The 13888-nt window shown below is 45.0% G+C and overlaps 1 protein-coding gene across 44 annotated transcripts in view; it reads left to right on the forward strand.

Annotated features, from left to right (window-relative positions):
• rims2a (regulating synaptic membrane exocytosis 2a) overlaps positions 1-13888 on the forward strand; it is a 1173408-nt gene that overhangs the window by 1138969 nt on the left and 20551 nt on the right. For all 44 annotated transcript variants that reach the window (XM_087986344.1, XM_087986315.1, XM_087986332.1 and 41 more), the window contains one exon: positions 6134-6275. In XM_087986344.1, the coding sequence (XP_087842470.1) occupies positions 6134-6275 (142 nt within the window). The remainder of the gene's footprint in view (positions 1-6133; positions 6276-13888) is intronic.

Raw genomic sequence — 13888 nt, forward strand, 5'->3', positions numbered from 1 at the left:
CTGAAGAAATGTCTCCTCATTTCCATTTTAAATTGACCCCCTCTAATTCTAAGGCTGTGCCCACAGCCCTAACGGAAACAAATTCCAAGCATCTACCCTTTCTAAGCTATGCATTATCTTGTAAGTTTCCATTAGATCTCCCGTCAACCTTCGAAACACTAATGAACACAATCCCAGGATCCTCAGCCATTCATCGTATGTTAGGCTTACCATTCTGGACACACTCCGGGGCGAGTATGTCCTTCCTGTGGTGTGCAGCCAAATACTGGTCACAGTATTCTAACCAGAGCTTCATAAAGTCTCTAATACTCCGAGCATTAAAGTGGTGGCCATTCAGACTCATTTTACTTCCAGCATTGCAATGAGAGGGCTCCTCAGCTCAGAAGTTTTAAACCCGTCTACTCCATATGCTCTACTTTTTATTATTTTATAATGCTTCCATTTATTATAATACCTTACCTTTTAACAACTTCCGTGGAAGGTGTCTTCTCCAGGATCAGGCTTAACAATGACGTGACTTCCAGCAGTCCAGAATGGCAGTATTGGCTTGGCAGGGTGATCTCCTTGTGTTGTGGTCTTTTGCAGGAGGGGTAGTCTCAGCATGGCATGGCAGTCTTGTCCTGGCACAGATACCTCATTCCAGCATGAAGGTCTTCTTCGGCGGTTTCCAGCAGCTTAGCATGCAGGTCTCGTCCCAATGTGGAGGCTTGTCTTAGCTTGAAAGTTTCATCCTGGTTTCAGAGACAGCTTCAGGTTCTTCCAGTGGCCCACCATGATTGTCTAGTCCCAACGTGGAGGTCTTGGCCCGGCTCGGCCCTGCATGGCAATTTCGGACCAGTTTTTCAGCACACCCCAAGAACCATTGATTGAACTCCAATTAACGTTTTATTCCTTTTCTTCTTATTTATGACTTCCATCCTTAATGTATTTAGGCACCATAAAACAGATCCTCATGTTACACCAGTAGTAACTGAACTCCAAGGTGAATATTTCCCATCAACCACCACACACTGTATTCTTTCAGCTAGCCAATTTCGGATCCAAACCGTTAAATCACCCTTAATCCTATGCCTCCATATTTTGTCAACAGCCTACCATGGAGAACCTTATCAAATACCTTACTGAAATCCATTTACACCTCAGCAATGGCTTTACCCTCATCCACTTATTTGGTCACCTTCTCAAAGAACTCAATAAGATTTATGAGATTTTGGTTGGCCTCACTTAGAGTATTGCATTCAATTCTGGTTATCACGTTACCGGAAGGATGTGCAGGCTTTGGAGAGGTGCAGAAGAATTTTACCAAGATTGCTGCCTGGATTAGAGTGTATGAGCTTTAAGGAGAGGCGAGAAAAACTCGGGGTGTTTTCTCTGGAGCAGCGAAGGCTGAGGGGAGACTTGATAGAAGTCTATAAAATTATGAGATGCACAGGTGAGTCAGAATCTTTTTTCCAGCATTAACTGTCTGAAACTAAGGGGCATACATTTAAAGTGAGAGGAGAGAAGTTCAAAATGATGTGAAGGGCAAGTTCTTTTTACACAAAAAGCGGTAGGAGTCTGGAACGTATTGCCAGGGCTGGTGGTGGAGGCAAATACAATAAGTGTGTGTAAGGGACTATTAGATAAACACATGAATATGCAAGGAATGGAAGGATCTGGGTCAAGGGCAGGCAGAAAGGATTAGTTTAATTTGGCGTCTTGTTTGGAACAACATCATGGGATGAAGGTCCTGTTCCTGTGCTGTACAGTTCTATACTCTATGTTCTATATAGCTTATTTGTGTAAACTCTTCCAATGCCACAAGCCTCTAAACTACCAACTCTCATCTAATTGTGGTTTCTTGAATGTCCTTAATTTTATTGTTCCATGAATGCTGTTCACATCCTCAAACTACTATTCCCTGAAACTCCCAGCCTATTTACTTCTCCTCCCTCCTTTCTCCATACCTCCTTGACAAATATGTGATTGGGGGATCATATTTTGCTTTAATATGATCCTGTCAAGAGCCTTGGACATTCATTGCATGAAAGGCATCATCTAAATACAAACTGCTTTTTTTTCATATCTCCACATAAATTCTGCCTGAGCTTCAGATGATTTTTGATTATTCTGTTTATAGTGCACCATATGATATCAGTCATGTCTTACAAAAGATGTATTTGGAATTGTTTACTAATCTAATGCTCAAGCTCTCCATTCTTTAAAATTGCACCCTGCCAACCTTTGATTCCAACCAGTGAAATGAAACAAAGAAATGTGGATGCTACAAATCTGAAACAAATACAAAAATGGTTGGTGAAACTTAGCAGGTCTGGCAGCATCTGTAGAAAGAAAGCGGAGATAATATTTAAAAATCCTGTGACCAATTTTGTCAGTTGGTGGCACTTGCAGGGTGGACAAGAGAGGGCAAGGGCACCCTTTACTTTGGCATTGCTCCCATCTCCTTTGGCAAGTGCTTGAACTTCATCACCAAGAGTGAAATTACTGCACAGAAAATTCAGTAAATTCTATAGTGGACGGGCAGCCCAATCCACCCGGATGTAGTGAAGACAGAAATTTGCCTTAAATATGCGCATCTGGGAACCAGAACTGTAAAACCTAAAGGGCAAAATTACTGTCAACGGCTTAACTGACATTTGAAAACTTCATGAGTGATTATTATATAAAGCTGCAGCCTCTCACCCTGAAACAGACTCATCATTTGTTAATTACCCTATAGAAATTCTGCATTATGTGGAAAACTGAAAATAATTTATTTGAGTTAATAAAATGCAGAGCTCATTTTGCACATTTGTGTCTGAATGAAATCCATTTAATCCTCTCAAAACTCAAAGGTTATTTTGCAACAGATATGTAGAGAGCTTGAAAATATTTCTGGCCCACATAGTGCTAGCTGGCAATTGTCAGTGGCAGAGATCCATGCACCAGGCATTTCTTATTCTGATATACAAGCTCCTGACAGGCAGTTACAGCTAACAGAGTTGGGCCTTGTGCAATGTCATAGATTTAAATTTTGAAGATTTCCTAACAGCTAAAATAGATAAGCATTACTAATAAAAAAGGTAAATAATAAATTGGTCATAAAAAACTCCAAATAGCAATTGCACCATGGTTATAATGCATTAGCTGTTGGAAGCCTGCTAAGTTAATCTTTTGCATGAGATGAGCATGCACTGTTTAATTTCGTCACACTGATTAGATCTGGAGTTTTAACAAGTTTGATGTGCAGTATCGGCTGTTTAGTTCCATCAATTCAAAATTAAAAAATATGGATCCTGGCTTACAGAATGATGATAAAATTAAATACAAAATACACATCCTGTCATTGTTCCTGAGTACAGAGGCAGGGGCTGCTTTACTCCACAATATCATTCACTTGGTTCCCATATTACAGTGATCATTGTGGATTTTATTGAATGTTATCTAAATATGAGTGCAGGCTTGAATTCAGCCATTTAGGACTGAAATGAGGAGAAATTTCTTCACCCAGAAAGTAATGAGCCTGTGGCAATCTCTGCCAAAACAACAAATCTTTTCAAGACATAGTTCTAAGGCTAAAGAGATCAAAGGGCATTGGGAGAAAAAAGCTATAATCATATTGAACAATGGAGCAGGCTCAAAAGGTGAAATAACTTACTCCCGCTCCTATTTTCTATGTCTCTATGCATAACAAAATCATAGAATCCCCCATAACCTCGCATTTACCATAGCTAATCCATCTAGCTTGGACATCCCTAGACACTACGGACAATTTAGCATGACCAATCCACCTAACCTGCACATCTTTGGACTGTGGGAGAAAGCAAGGCAGAAACATGGATGACACGGTGGCTCAGTGGTTAGCACTGCTGCCTCACAACACCAGAGACCTGGGATCAAATTCCCCCTTGGGTGACTGTCTGTATGGAGTTTGCACAATATTCCTGTGTCTGAATGGGTTTCCTCCGGGTGCTCCGGTTTCCTCCCACACTCCAACGATGTGCAGGTCAGGTGAATTGCCCATACTGTTAGGTGCATTAGTCAGGGGTAAATATAGATAAAGGAATGGGTCTGGGCTGAGTAGTCTTTGGAGGGTCGGTGTGGACTTGTTGGGCCGAAGGGCTTGTTTCCATACTGTAGGGAATCTAATCTAAACCTCTGCACAGACCATGAGAGCACACAAACTCCACACAGACTGTCATCCAAAGTTGGAATCGAACGTGGGTCCTTGGCGCTGTGAGGCAACATTGCTAACTATTGTGCCACCATGCTGTCCAAAATCATGAGTCTGTTCAGATAGGTTGACTTGGATTTTAACCTCGTATCAAGTTCATTTTGTGTGGGTGGAGTGTGAAGATACTGTTTTCAAATGTCCTGCAGAATTAAACCACAGGATACCTTAAAGTATGATTTTTGTCCAACAGCAACCTGATTGATAGTTTAGAAGCCATTCTAGCAGGAAATCTGCTACACGAGGCTGAAGGGCTGAAGCCTCTAAGAACAATTAGAGGCTAACAGAGGCAGATTGGGAACATTGGTCTGGATCTCTGGCACAGGCTATATTGCAGAAATGTCTCTGGATTGCAATGGGCACCACCAACCCCCCACTAGTGTTTGGTGTGGATCGTACTCGGTGACAATGGAAGATAGACGGTGACCTGGGAGCTAGGTTCACTGCCAAGAGGGGAGTTTCTCTCAGAGATTCCAGTGGTGGTCGTTGATAGTGGTGGGGTTACAGATAACAGAGTTATTTTACCATAGAGAACATAGGACACAGTGCTATTTCCCCTGGCCATAAACATTACTGTAAAGGTACTTTTGATTCATGCACTCCTCACAATCTCTCTCCTGACAGGTTTCTCATGATTGGGGAAACTGTCTGTTTGTGATTAAAAATAGAATCACTGTTTAAATCAAGGTTTAACTTCTCGTTGTATATTAGATTCCCTACAGTATGGAAACAGTCCATTTGGCCCAACAAGTTCACACCAACCCTCCGAAAAGTAACCTACCTAAATCCATTCCTCTAACCTATGTTTACCCCTGATTAATGCACCTAACACTATAGGCAATTTAGCATGACCAGTTCCTCTGACCTGCACATTTTTGGATTGTAGGAGGAAACCAGAGCACCCGGAGGAAACCCACGCAGACATAGGGAGAATGTGCAAATTCCACACAGTCGCCTGAGGCGGGAATCGAACCTGGGTCCCTGCTCTGAGGCAGCAGTACTAACCACTGAGCCGCCCATTATTTAGATTAGATTACTTACAGTGTGAAAACAGGCCCTTTGGCCCAACAAGTCCACATCGACCCGCCAAAGTGCAACCCACCCAGACCCACTCCCCTACATTTACCCCTTCACCTAACACTACGGGCAATTTAGCATGGCCAATTCACCTAACCTGCACATTTTTGGACTGTGGGAGGAAACCAGAGCACCCAGAGGAAACCCACGCAGGCACGGGGAGAATGTGCAAACTCCACACAGTCAGTCGCCTGAGGCGGGAATTGAACCCAGGTCTCTGGCGCTGTGAGGCAGCAGTGCTAATCACTGTGCCACCCAATGTTATAATATTTAAAAGGCCAACCCACTTGCTATGAATAGTTTGCTGATGTGCTCTTCAACTCACTTCTTCTAAAACTGGTTGTGGATAGATCAAAATCAATTGAGTTTCTGTTTAAGGTCTTGTATATCTACCTTTGACCTGATCCCAAACCACATGTTTTTGGGAGTTAAACTGAGTTTAGTGAGGTTACAATTTCATTACACATAGCCCACAGATGAACTTTTCCCTGAGGTGTTGAGATTCAGCTTGTTGAATGTGAGGCCTTTCTGTGGCTGGTCACCCTTGAAGATGGATGTAGCTGGAAAGAGCCACTAAGTAAAGCCTAAAGGACAGATGACCAATGTGCTATCAACACTAATAGCAGGGGCGTTTTCTTGTTGAGATGTGCTCACTCTTGCTGACCAATGTGCAAAACTTTACACAAAAATAACTCTTAAATTGTGTTTGCTTCTGCAGATTATGTGAAAGGTAAAGTTCATGGAAGATCACATCTTTTGATACTTTTACCTGACAAATATGAATGCAGTGTGTACAGTGTACTACAGCTCAGGTAATGTGGGACTTTGCCATTCTTGTTTCTGCAGAGGCTGGAGGGAAAAAGCTACGCAGCACCATCCAGCGCAGCACAGAAACAGGATTGGCAGTTGAAATGCGAAATCGAATGACCCGGCAACCAAGTCGTGAGTCTACTGATGGGAGCATGAACAGCTACAGTTCAGAGGGAAAGTAAGTTTCATGGAAAGCTGAACATCCTGTCACAATGCTTCAACAGCAGTATATATCGCAGGAACAAGGGTGCAGGCTGTGTAGCAGTATCAGGAGAGGCTGAGCTGTGTCAGGGTATTGGCAGGTGCAATATTCATAGAACATATTACATTACAGCGCAGTACAGGCCCTTCAGCCATCGATGTTGCGCTGACCTATGAAACCAATCTGAAGCCCATCTAATCTACTGTATTCCATTGTCATGCATATGCCTATCCAATGACCATTTAACTGCCCTTAAAGTTGGCGAATCTACTACTGTTGCATGCAGTGCGTTTCATGCCCCTACTACTCTCTGAGTAATGAAACAACCTCTGACATCTATCCTATATCTATCACCCCTCAATTTAAAGCTATGTCCCCTCTAACCTACAACATTCTTCGTCACTGTACACAACTGTACCGACATTCGTGTTTTCCGCAAATTGATTATTCCATCCTTCTATGTCCTCATCCAGGTCATTTATATAAATGACAAAGAACAGTGGACCCAGAACAGATCCTTGAGGTACCCCATTAGTAACTGAACTCCAAGATGAATATTTCCCATCAACCAGTACCCTCTGTCTTCTTTCAGATAGCCAATTTCCGATCCAAAACAGCTAAATCACTTTCAGTCCCATGCCTCCGTATTTTGTGCAATAGCCTACCATGGGGAAACTTATCAAACACCTTACTAAAACCCATATTCACCACATCAACCGCTTTACCCACATCCACCTGTTTGGTCATCTTCTCAAAGAACTCAATAAGGTTTGTGAGGCATGACCTACCCTTCACAAACTATCTACAAACTTGGCTATCCCTAATTCCTCTCTAGATGATTATAAATCCTATCTCTTATAACCCTTTCCAACACTTTACCCACAACCGAAGTAAGGCTCACAGGTCTATAATTTCCAGCATTGTCTCTACTCCCTTTCTTGAACAAGGGAATAACATTTGCTATCCTCCAGTCTTCTGGTAATATTCCTGGAGACAATAATGCCATAAAGATCAAAGCCAAAGGCTCAACAATCTCCTCCCTGGATTCCCAGAGAATCCTAGAATAAATTCTATCTGGCCCAGGGGACTTATTTATTTTTATACTTCCCAGAATTGCTAACACTTCCTCCTTATGCACGTCAATCTCATCTAGTCTAGTAGCCTGTATCTCAGTATTCTCCTCGACCATATTGTCTTTTTCCAGTTTGTGTACTGATGAAAAGTATTCATTTAGTGCTTCTCCTATCTCCTCTGACTCCATGCACAACTTCCCACTACTATGCTTGATTGGCCCTAATCTTACTCTAGACATTCTTTTATTCCTGATACAGCTATAGAAAGCCTTAGAACTTTCCTTGATCCTATCCGCCAATGACTTCTCATGTCCCCTCCTGGCCCTTCTTAGCTCTCTCTTTCGGCCTTTCGTGGCAAACTCATAACTCTCAAGCGCCCTAACTGGCCTTCACATCTCATCCTAATACAAGCCTTCTTTTTCCTCTTGACAAGAGATTCAACATCCTTAGTAAACCACAGTTCCCGTATTCGAGAACTTCCTCCCTGCCTGACGGGTAAGTACTTATCAAAGACCCACGGTAGCTGGTCCTTGAATAAGCTGCACATTTTAATTGTGCCCATCCCCTGTAGTTTCCTTCCCCATCCTGTGCATTCTAAATCTTGCCTAATCACATCGTAATTGCACTTCCCCCAGCTATAACTCTTGCCGTGCGATATATACCAATTCCTTTCCATCACTAAATTAAACATAACCAAATTGTGGTCACTATCACCAAAGTGATCACCTCCCTCCAAATCTAACACCTGGCCAGATTCATTACCCAGTACCAAATCTAATGTGACCTCACCCCTTGTTGGCCTGTCTACATACTGTGTCAGGAAAGCCTCCTGCACACATTGGACAAAAACTGACCCATTTAAAGTATATAGTATTCCTAGTCAATATTTGGAAAGTTAAAGACCCCCATAACAACTACCCTGTCACTCTCGCTCCTATCGAGGATCATCTTTGCTATCCTATCCTATCCTCTATTCCTGGTGATAGTGTCTTACCACATGTCTTGCCTTAAACGGTTGCACTTGAAGCAGACTTTATGTCTGTTAGGAATGATGCTAATAAATCGGGGTAAACGTTGGACAAATAGCCCCAGTGTAAATGCTGGAAAACAACAAATCCCCTCGCCACCAAGCACACACCCAGATATATCCCCTCCCCCCACCAAGAAGTCACAAAGCCATTGCTGCCTCCAGTAGCAGTAAGCATTTCAGTATTTGCCCCTACTGAGAACTGAGGTGAAATTTAAATTGAGGCCTGTATCTTACATCAAAGTTAATAAGCAAAGTACAATGTAATGCAGTTTTAACTTTATTCCAGATGTTATATGCTAATCATTTTGGTGTAAGTTACGCACATATCACAATTCCTCATTACAGCCAAAATCAGCATTTTATAAGATCAAAATCATGTGCAAAAAGAAATTACTTATTGACTCAAATGCAGAGAAATTGCACTATCAATGTATTTAGTGGATATTAACTTGTCTTTATTACCTCATTTTAATAATCAATTCCTACCTTCTCTATAGCAAAAGAGCTATTAACAATATCTATTGAATAGCAGAGAGAAGAATTTGATACAGGCATATGAGGTATTGAGATATTGTCATGTTTACAGTATTTTCCAGAATATAGTGTCTGTCAAATCTGCACACTTAACAAGAGGGAAAAATAAACTTGGCCTTCACAGCTCATGTGTACTGATTCCAATTAGAACATTTTTTCCCAATTTTCTCCCCACTTGCACTCTCTCTGCTCCCTCCTAGACATGTCTATTCTTCATGACAGTGAGCCTTGAACAGTGAGCTGTTCATCCACTGAGAGGCAAGCTTGATCCTGTTCTTACAACAGTAGATTGGCCATAAAAGGAATCTAGATACTTCTCCAGAAGACAATTAGAAAGACAATCATAGCTGTGTTGCTGTTGTGAGGGCCTTGGCAACTATTTGGAATATGCTAGTAATGTTGTACCTCAAAGTTTGGGTGAAGATTTGTAGCTCGGGTGCTCGTTGTTGTGGTTCTGTTCGCCAAGCTGGAAATTTTGTTGCAAACGTTTCGTCCCTTGTCTAGGTGACATCCTCAGTGCTTGGGAGCCTCCTGTGAAGCGCTTCTGTGGTGTTTCCTCCGGCATTTATAGTGGCCTGTCCCTGCCGCTTCCGGTTGGCAGTTTCAGCTGTCCGTTGTAGTGGCCGGTATATTGGGTCCAGGTCGATGTGTTTGTTGATGGAGTTTGTGGATGAGTGCCATGTTCTAGGAATTCCCTGGCTGTTCTTTGTTTGGCTTGCCCTATAATGGCAGTGTTGTCCCAGTCGAATTCATGTTGCTTGTCGTCTGCGTGTGTGGTTACTAAAGCTGGTTGGTCGTGGCGTTTCGTGGCGAGTTGATGTTCATGGATGCGGATCATTAGCTGTCTTCCTGTTTGTCCTATATAGTGTTTTGTGCAGTCCTTGCATGGGATTTTGTACACTACCATAGTTTTGCTCATGCTGGGAATCGGGTCCTTCGTTCTGGTCAGTTGTTGTCTGAGGGTGGCTGTTGGTTTGTGTGCTGTTATAAATCCTAGTGGTCGCAGTAGTCTGGCTGTCAGTTCTGAAATGCTCCTGATGTATGGTAGTGTGGCTAGTCCTTTGGGTTGCGGCATGTCCTCGTTCCGTTGTCTTTCTCTTAGGCATCTGTTGATGAAATTGCGCGGGTATCCGTTTTTGGCGAATACCTTGTACAGGTGTTCCTCTTCCTCTTTTTGCAGTTCTGGTGTGCTGCAGTGTGTTGTGGCCCTTTTGAATAGTGTCTTGATGCAACTTCGTTTGTGTGTGTTGGGGTGGTTGCTTTCATAGTTCAGGACTTGGTCTGTGTGTGTGGCTTTTCAGTATATCTTTGTGGTGAATTCTCCGTTCGGTGTTCTCTGTACCATCACGTCTAGGAATGGGAGTTGGTTGTCCTTTTCTTCTTCTCTCGTGAATCGGATTCTTGTTAGTGTGGCATTGATGATCCGGTGTGTTTTCTCTATTTCTGTGTTTTTAATGATTACAAAGGTGTCATCAACATATCTGACCCAGAGTTTGGGTTGAATTTGTGGTAAGACTGTTTGTTCTAACCTTTGCATTACTGCTTCTGCTATGAGTCCAGAGATCAAACTAACACACAACAAAGAGGACACCACAACACATACCTGGGTTAAAAACCTCTCCCACAGACAGCTCACAGACACGGAAAGAACAATACTGGCCAAGGGACTCAACTACAACCACAGGGACGCCAAGACAGCAGACTTCTTAGCAGCACTAGAATGCACACTCAGGAACAATGGACTGACAGAAGAGACACAACAAACAGTTGGGAAGTGATCGTTGTAGTTTTTTTTTAAGATTAGATTCCCTACGTAAGGAGAGAGGCCCTTCGGCCCAGCAAGCACACACCGAACCTCCGAAGAGTAACCCACCCTGATCCTATATTTATCCTTGAGTCATGTCCTTAACAGACCAAAATTAGGACTGCAGATGTGGAGATCAGAGTCAAGATTAGAGTGGTGTTGGAAAAGCACAGCAGGTCAGGCAGCATCCGCAGAGCAGAAAAATCGACATTTCAGGCAGGAGCTTTTAATCAGGAATGAGGCTGGGAGCTTCCGGGTGGAGAGACAAATGGGAGGGGGGTGGGGCTGGGGAGAAGGTAGCTTAGAATGCAGTCGGTGGATGGAGGTAGGCATAAAGGTGATAGGTCGGAGAGGAGGGTGGAACGGATAAGTGGCCGGTAGGACAGGTCATGAGGATAGTGCTGAGCTGGAAGGTTGGAACTGGGGTAAGATGGGAGGGGAGGGGAAATGAGGAAACTGGTGAAGCCCACATTGATGTCCTGGGGTTAAAGTGTTCCGAGGTGGAAGATGAGCATTCTTTCTTCAGGCGTCGGATGGTAAGGGAGCGGCAGTGGAGGAGGCCCAGACTTGCATGTCTTTAGCAGAGTGGGAGGGAGAGTTGAAATGTTTGGCCACAGGGCGCTGGGGTTGATTGGTGCGGGTGTCTGGAGATGTTCCCTAAAGCGGTCTGCGAGAAGGCGTTCAATTTCCCCAATGTAAAGGAGACCACATCGGGAGCAATGGATACAATAAATGACATTTGTGGAAGTGCAGGTGAAACTTTGACGGATGTGGAAGGCTCCTTTGGGGCCTTGGATGGAGGTGAGGGAGGAGGTGTGGGCGCAGGTTTTGCAGTTCCTGCAGTGGCAGGGGAAGGTGCCAGGAGCAGAGGGTGGGTTGTTGGGGGTGTGTGGACCTGACCAGGTAGTCACAGAAGGAATGGTTTTTGTAGAAAGTGGATAGGGGTGGGGAGGGAAATATATCCCTGATGGTGGGGTCCATTTGTAGGTGGCAGGATTGTCGGCGGATGATGCGTTTTTTGTGGAGGTTGGTGGAAGGTGAGGACCAGGGAGGTTCTGCCCTTGCTGTAGTTGGAGGGGTAGGGTTTGAGGGTGGAGGTACAGGACGTGGATGAGATGTATTGGAGGGCATCTTCAACCACGTGGGAGGGGAAATTACAGTCTTGAAAGAAGGAGGCCATCTGGTGCATTCTGTGGTGGAACAGGAAATTGGGAATACGGGTTGGCATTTTTGCAGGAGGTAGGGTGGGAAGAGGTGTAGTCCAGATAGCTGTGGGAGTCGGTAGGTTTGTAAAAAATGTCAGTGTTGAGTTGGTCGTCATTGATGGAGATGGAAAAGTCCACTCTGACATCACTTCTGCCTCAACATCACCACTGACGCCACATGTTCTGCCACTTCCGCCCCCGTCGCGATCACTTCCGCAGCCACTTCTGCCCCTAGCGATTTTACATACACCACACATGACGTCACCTCCGCACCACATTTCAAGAATGACATCACGCGTTCCGCAACTTCTACCCCCCATACTGCCGTCATCACCACCACTTCCGCCCCAACCAATGCCACTCACCTGCATACTGCTGGCATGCCCCCCGCGGATCTCACTGTCACCATCCCCAACTCCCAGAACCCTGAGGGGAACATCACCTCTGCTAATGACTCCACACCCACTCCAATTACAGGCTTCATCCCCATTCCCAGCTCCACACCTATACTAGCTCCTAGCTCCTGGCCCTGTTGAGTTTTCACCCCCCCCCCCCCCCCAGACCTCCCCCTCACTGAGGATGAACAATCAGTCCTCAGCAAAGGCCTTACTTTCATCCCCCTCCATCCATGCATCAATACGCGTTATGAAATCGAACACTTCTTCCGTCGCTTCCACCTCCAAGCTTACTTTTTCGATCAAGATTCCCGCCCACCATCCAAGAACCCCTTCGCCCGCCTCCAACACACTCCATCCACCTGGACACCCTGTGCTGACCTATTATCCACCTTTGATCTCTTCATTTCCAGCTGCCGCTAAAACTTTAGCCACCTGAACCTGTCTGCACCCCTTCCCAAATCCAACCTCTCACCCTCACAGTCCTCCACTCCTCCTGCTCCAATCCCAACCTCACCATCAAACCAGAGGATAAAGGGAGTGCAGTGGTAGTTTGGTGCACTGACCTCTACACTGCTGAAGCCAGGCGCCAACTCGAAGACACTTCCTCCCACCGCCCCCTCAACCATGACTTCACCTCCCATCACCAAAGCATCATCTCCCAGACCATACACACTCTCATCACCTCAGCAGATCTCCCACCCACAGCTTCCAACCTCATAGTTCGAGAACCCTGTACTGTCCGATTCTACCTCCTTCCCAAGATCCACAAGCCTGACCACCCCGATAGACCCATTGTCTCAGCCTGTTCCTGTTCTGTCCCACTGAAGTCATCTCCACCTACCTCGATACTGTCCTATCCCCTCTCATCCAGGAACTCCCCACATACATTCAGGACACTACCAATGCCCTCCACCTCCTCCAAGACTTCTGTTTCCTCGGCCCCCACCACCTCATCTTCACCATGGACATCCAGACCATCTACATCTCCATCTGCTATGAACAGGGCCTCCAAGCCCTCCGTTTCTTCCTCTCCCGATGTCCCCACCAGTACCCTTCCACTGACACTCTCATCATTTGGCTGAACTGGTCCTCACCCTTAACAATTTCTCCTTCGAATCCTCCCACTTCCTCCAGATGAAAGGGGTAGCCATGGGCACCTGCAAGGGCCTGTCTCTTTATTGGCTACGTAGAACAGTCCATCTTCTGTAGGTTAGATTAGATTACATTACAGTGTGGAAACAGGCCCTTCGGCCCAACAAATCCACACTGACCCGCCGAAGCGTAACCCACCCATACCCCTACATTTACCCATTAGCTAACACTATGGGAAATTTAGCACTGCCAATTCACCTGACCTGCACATCTTTTGGACTGTGGGAGGAAACCGGAGCACCCGGAGGAAACCCACGCAGACACGGGGAGAACGTGCAAACTCCACACAGTCAGTCAGCTGAGGCGGGAATTGAACCCGGGTCTCTGGCGCTGTGAGGCAGCAATGCTAACCACTGTGCCACCGTGCCGCCTGGCACCACTCCGCCTCTTTGT

This window comes from Chiloscyllium plagiosum, unplaced genomic scaffold (assembly GCF_037043375.1).
Source record: "Chiloscyllium plagiosum isolate Xiang-an unplaced genomic scaffold, Cpla_swu_hap1 HiC_scaffold_4, whole genome shotgun sequence".
In the NCBI taxonomy this organism is placed as follows: domain Eukaryota; kingdom Metazoa; phylum Chordata; class Chondrichthyes; order Orectolobiformes; family Hemiscylliidae; genus Chiloscyllium; species Chiloscyllium plagiosum.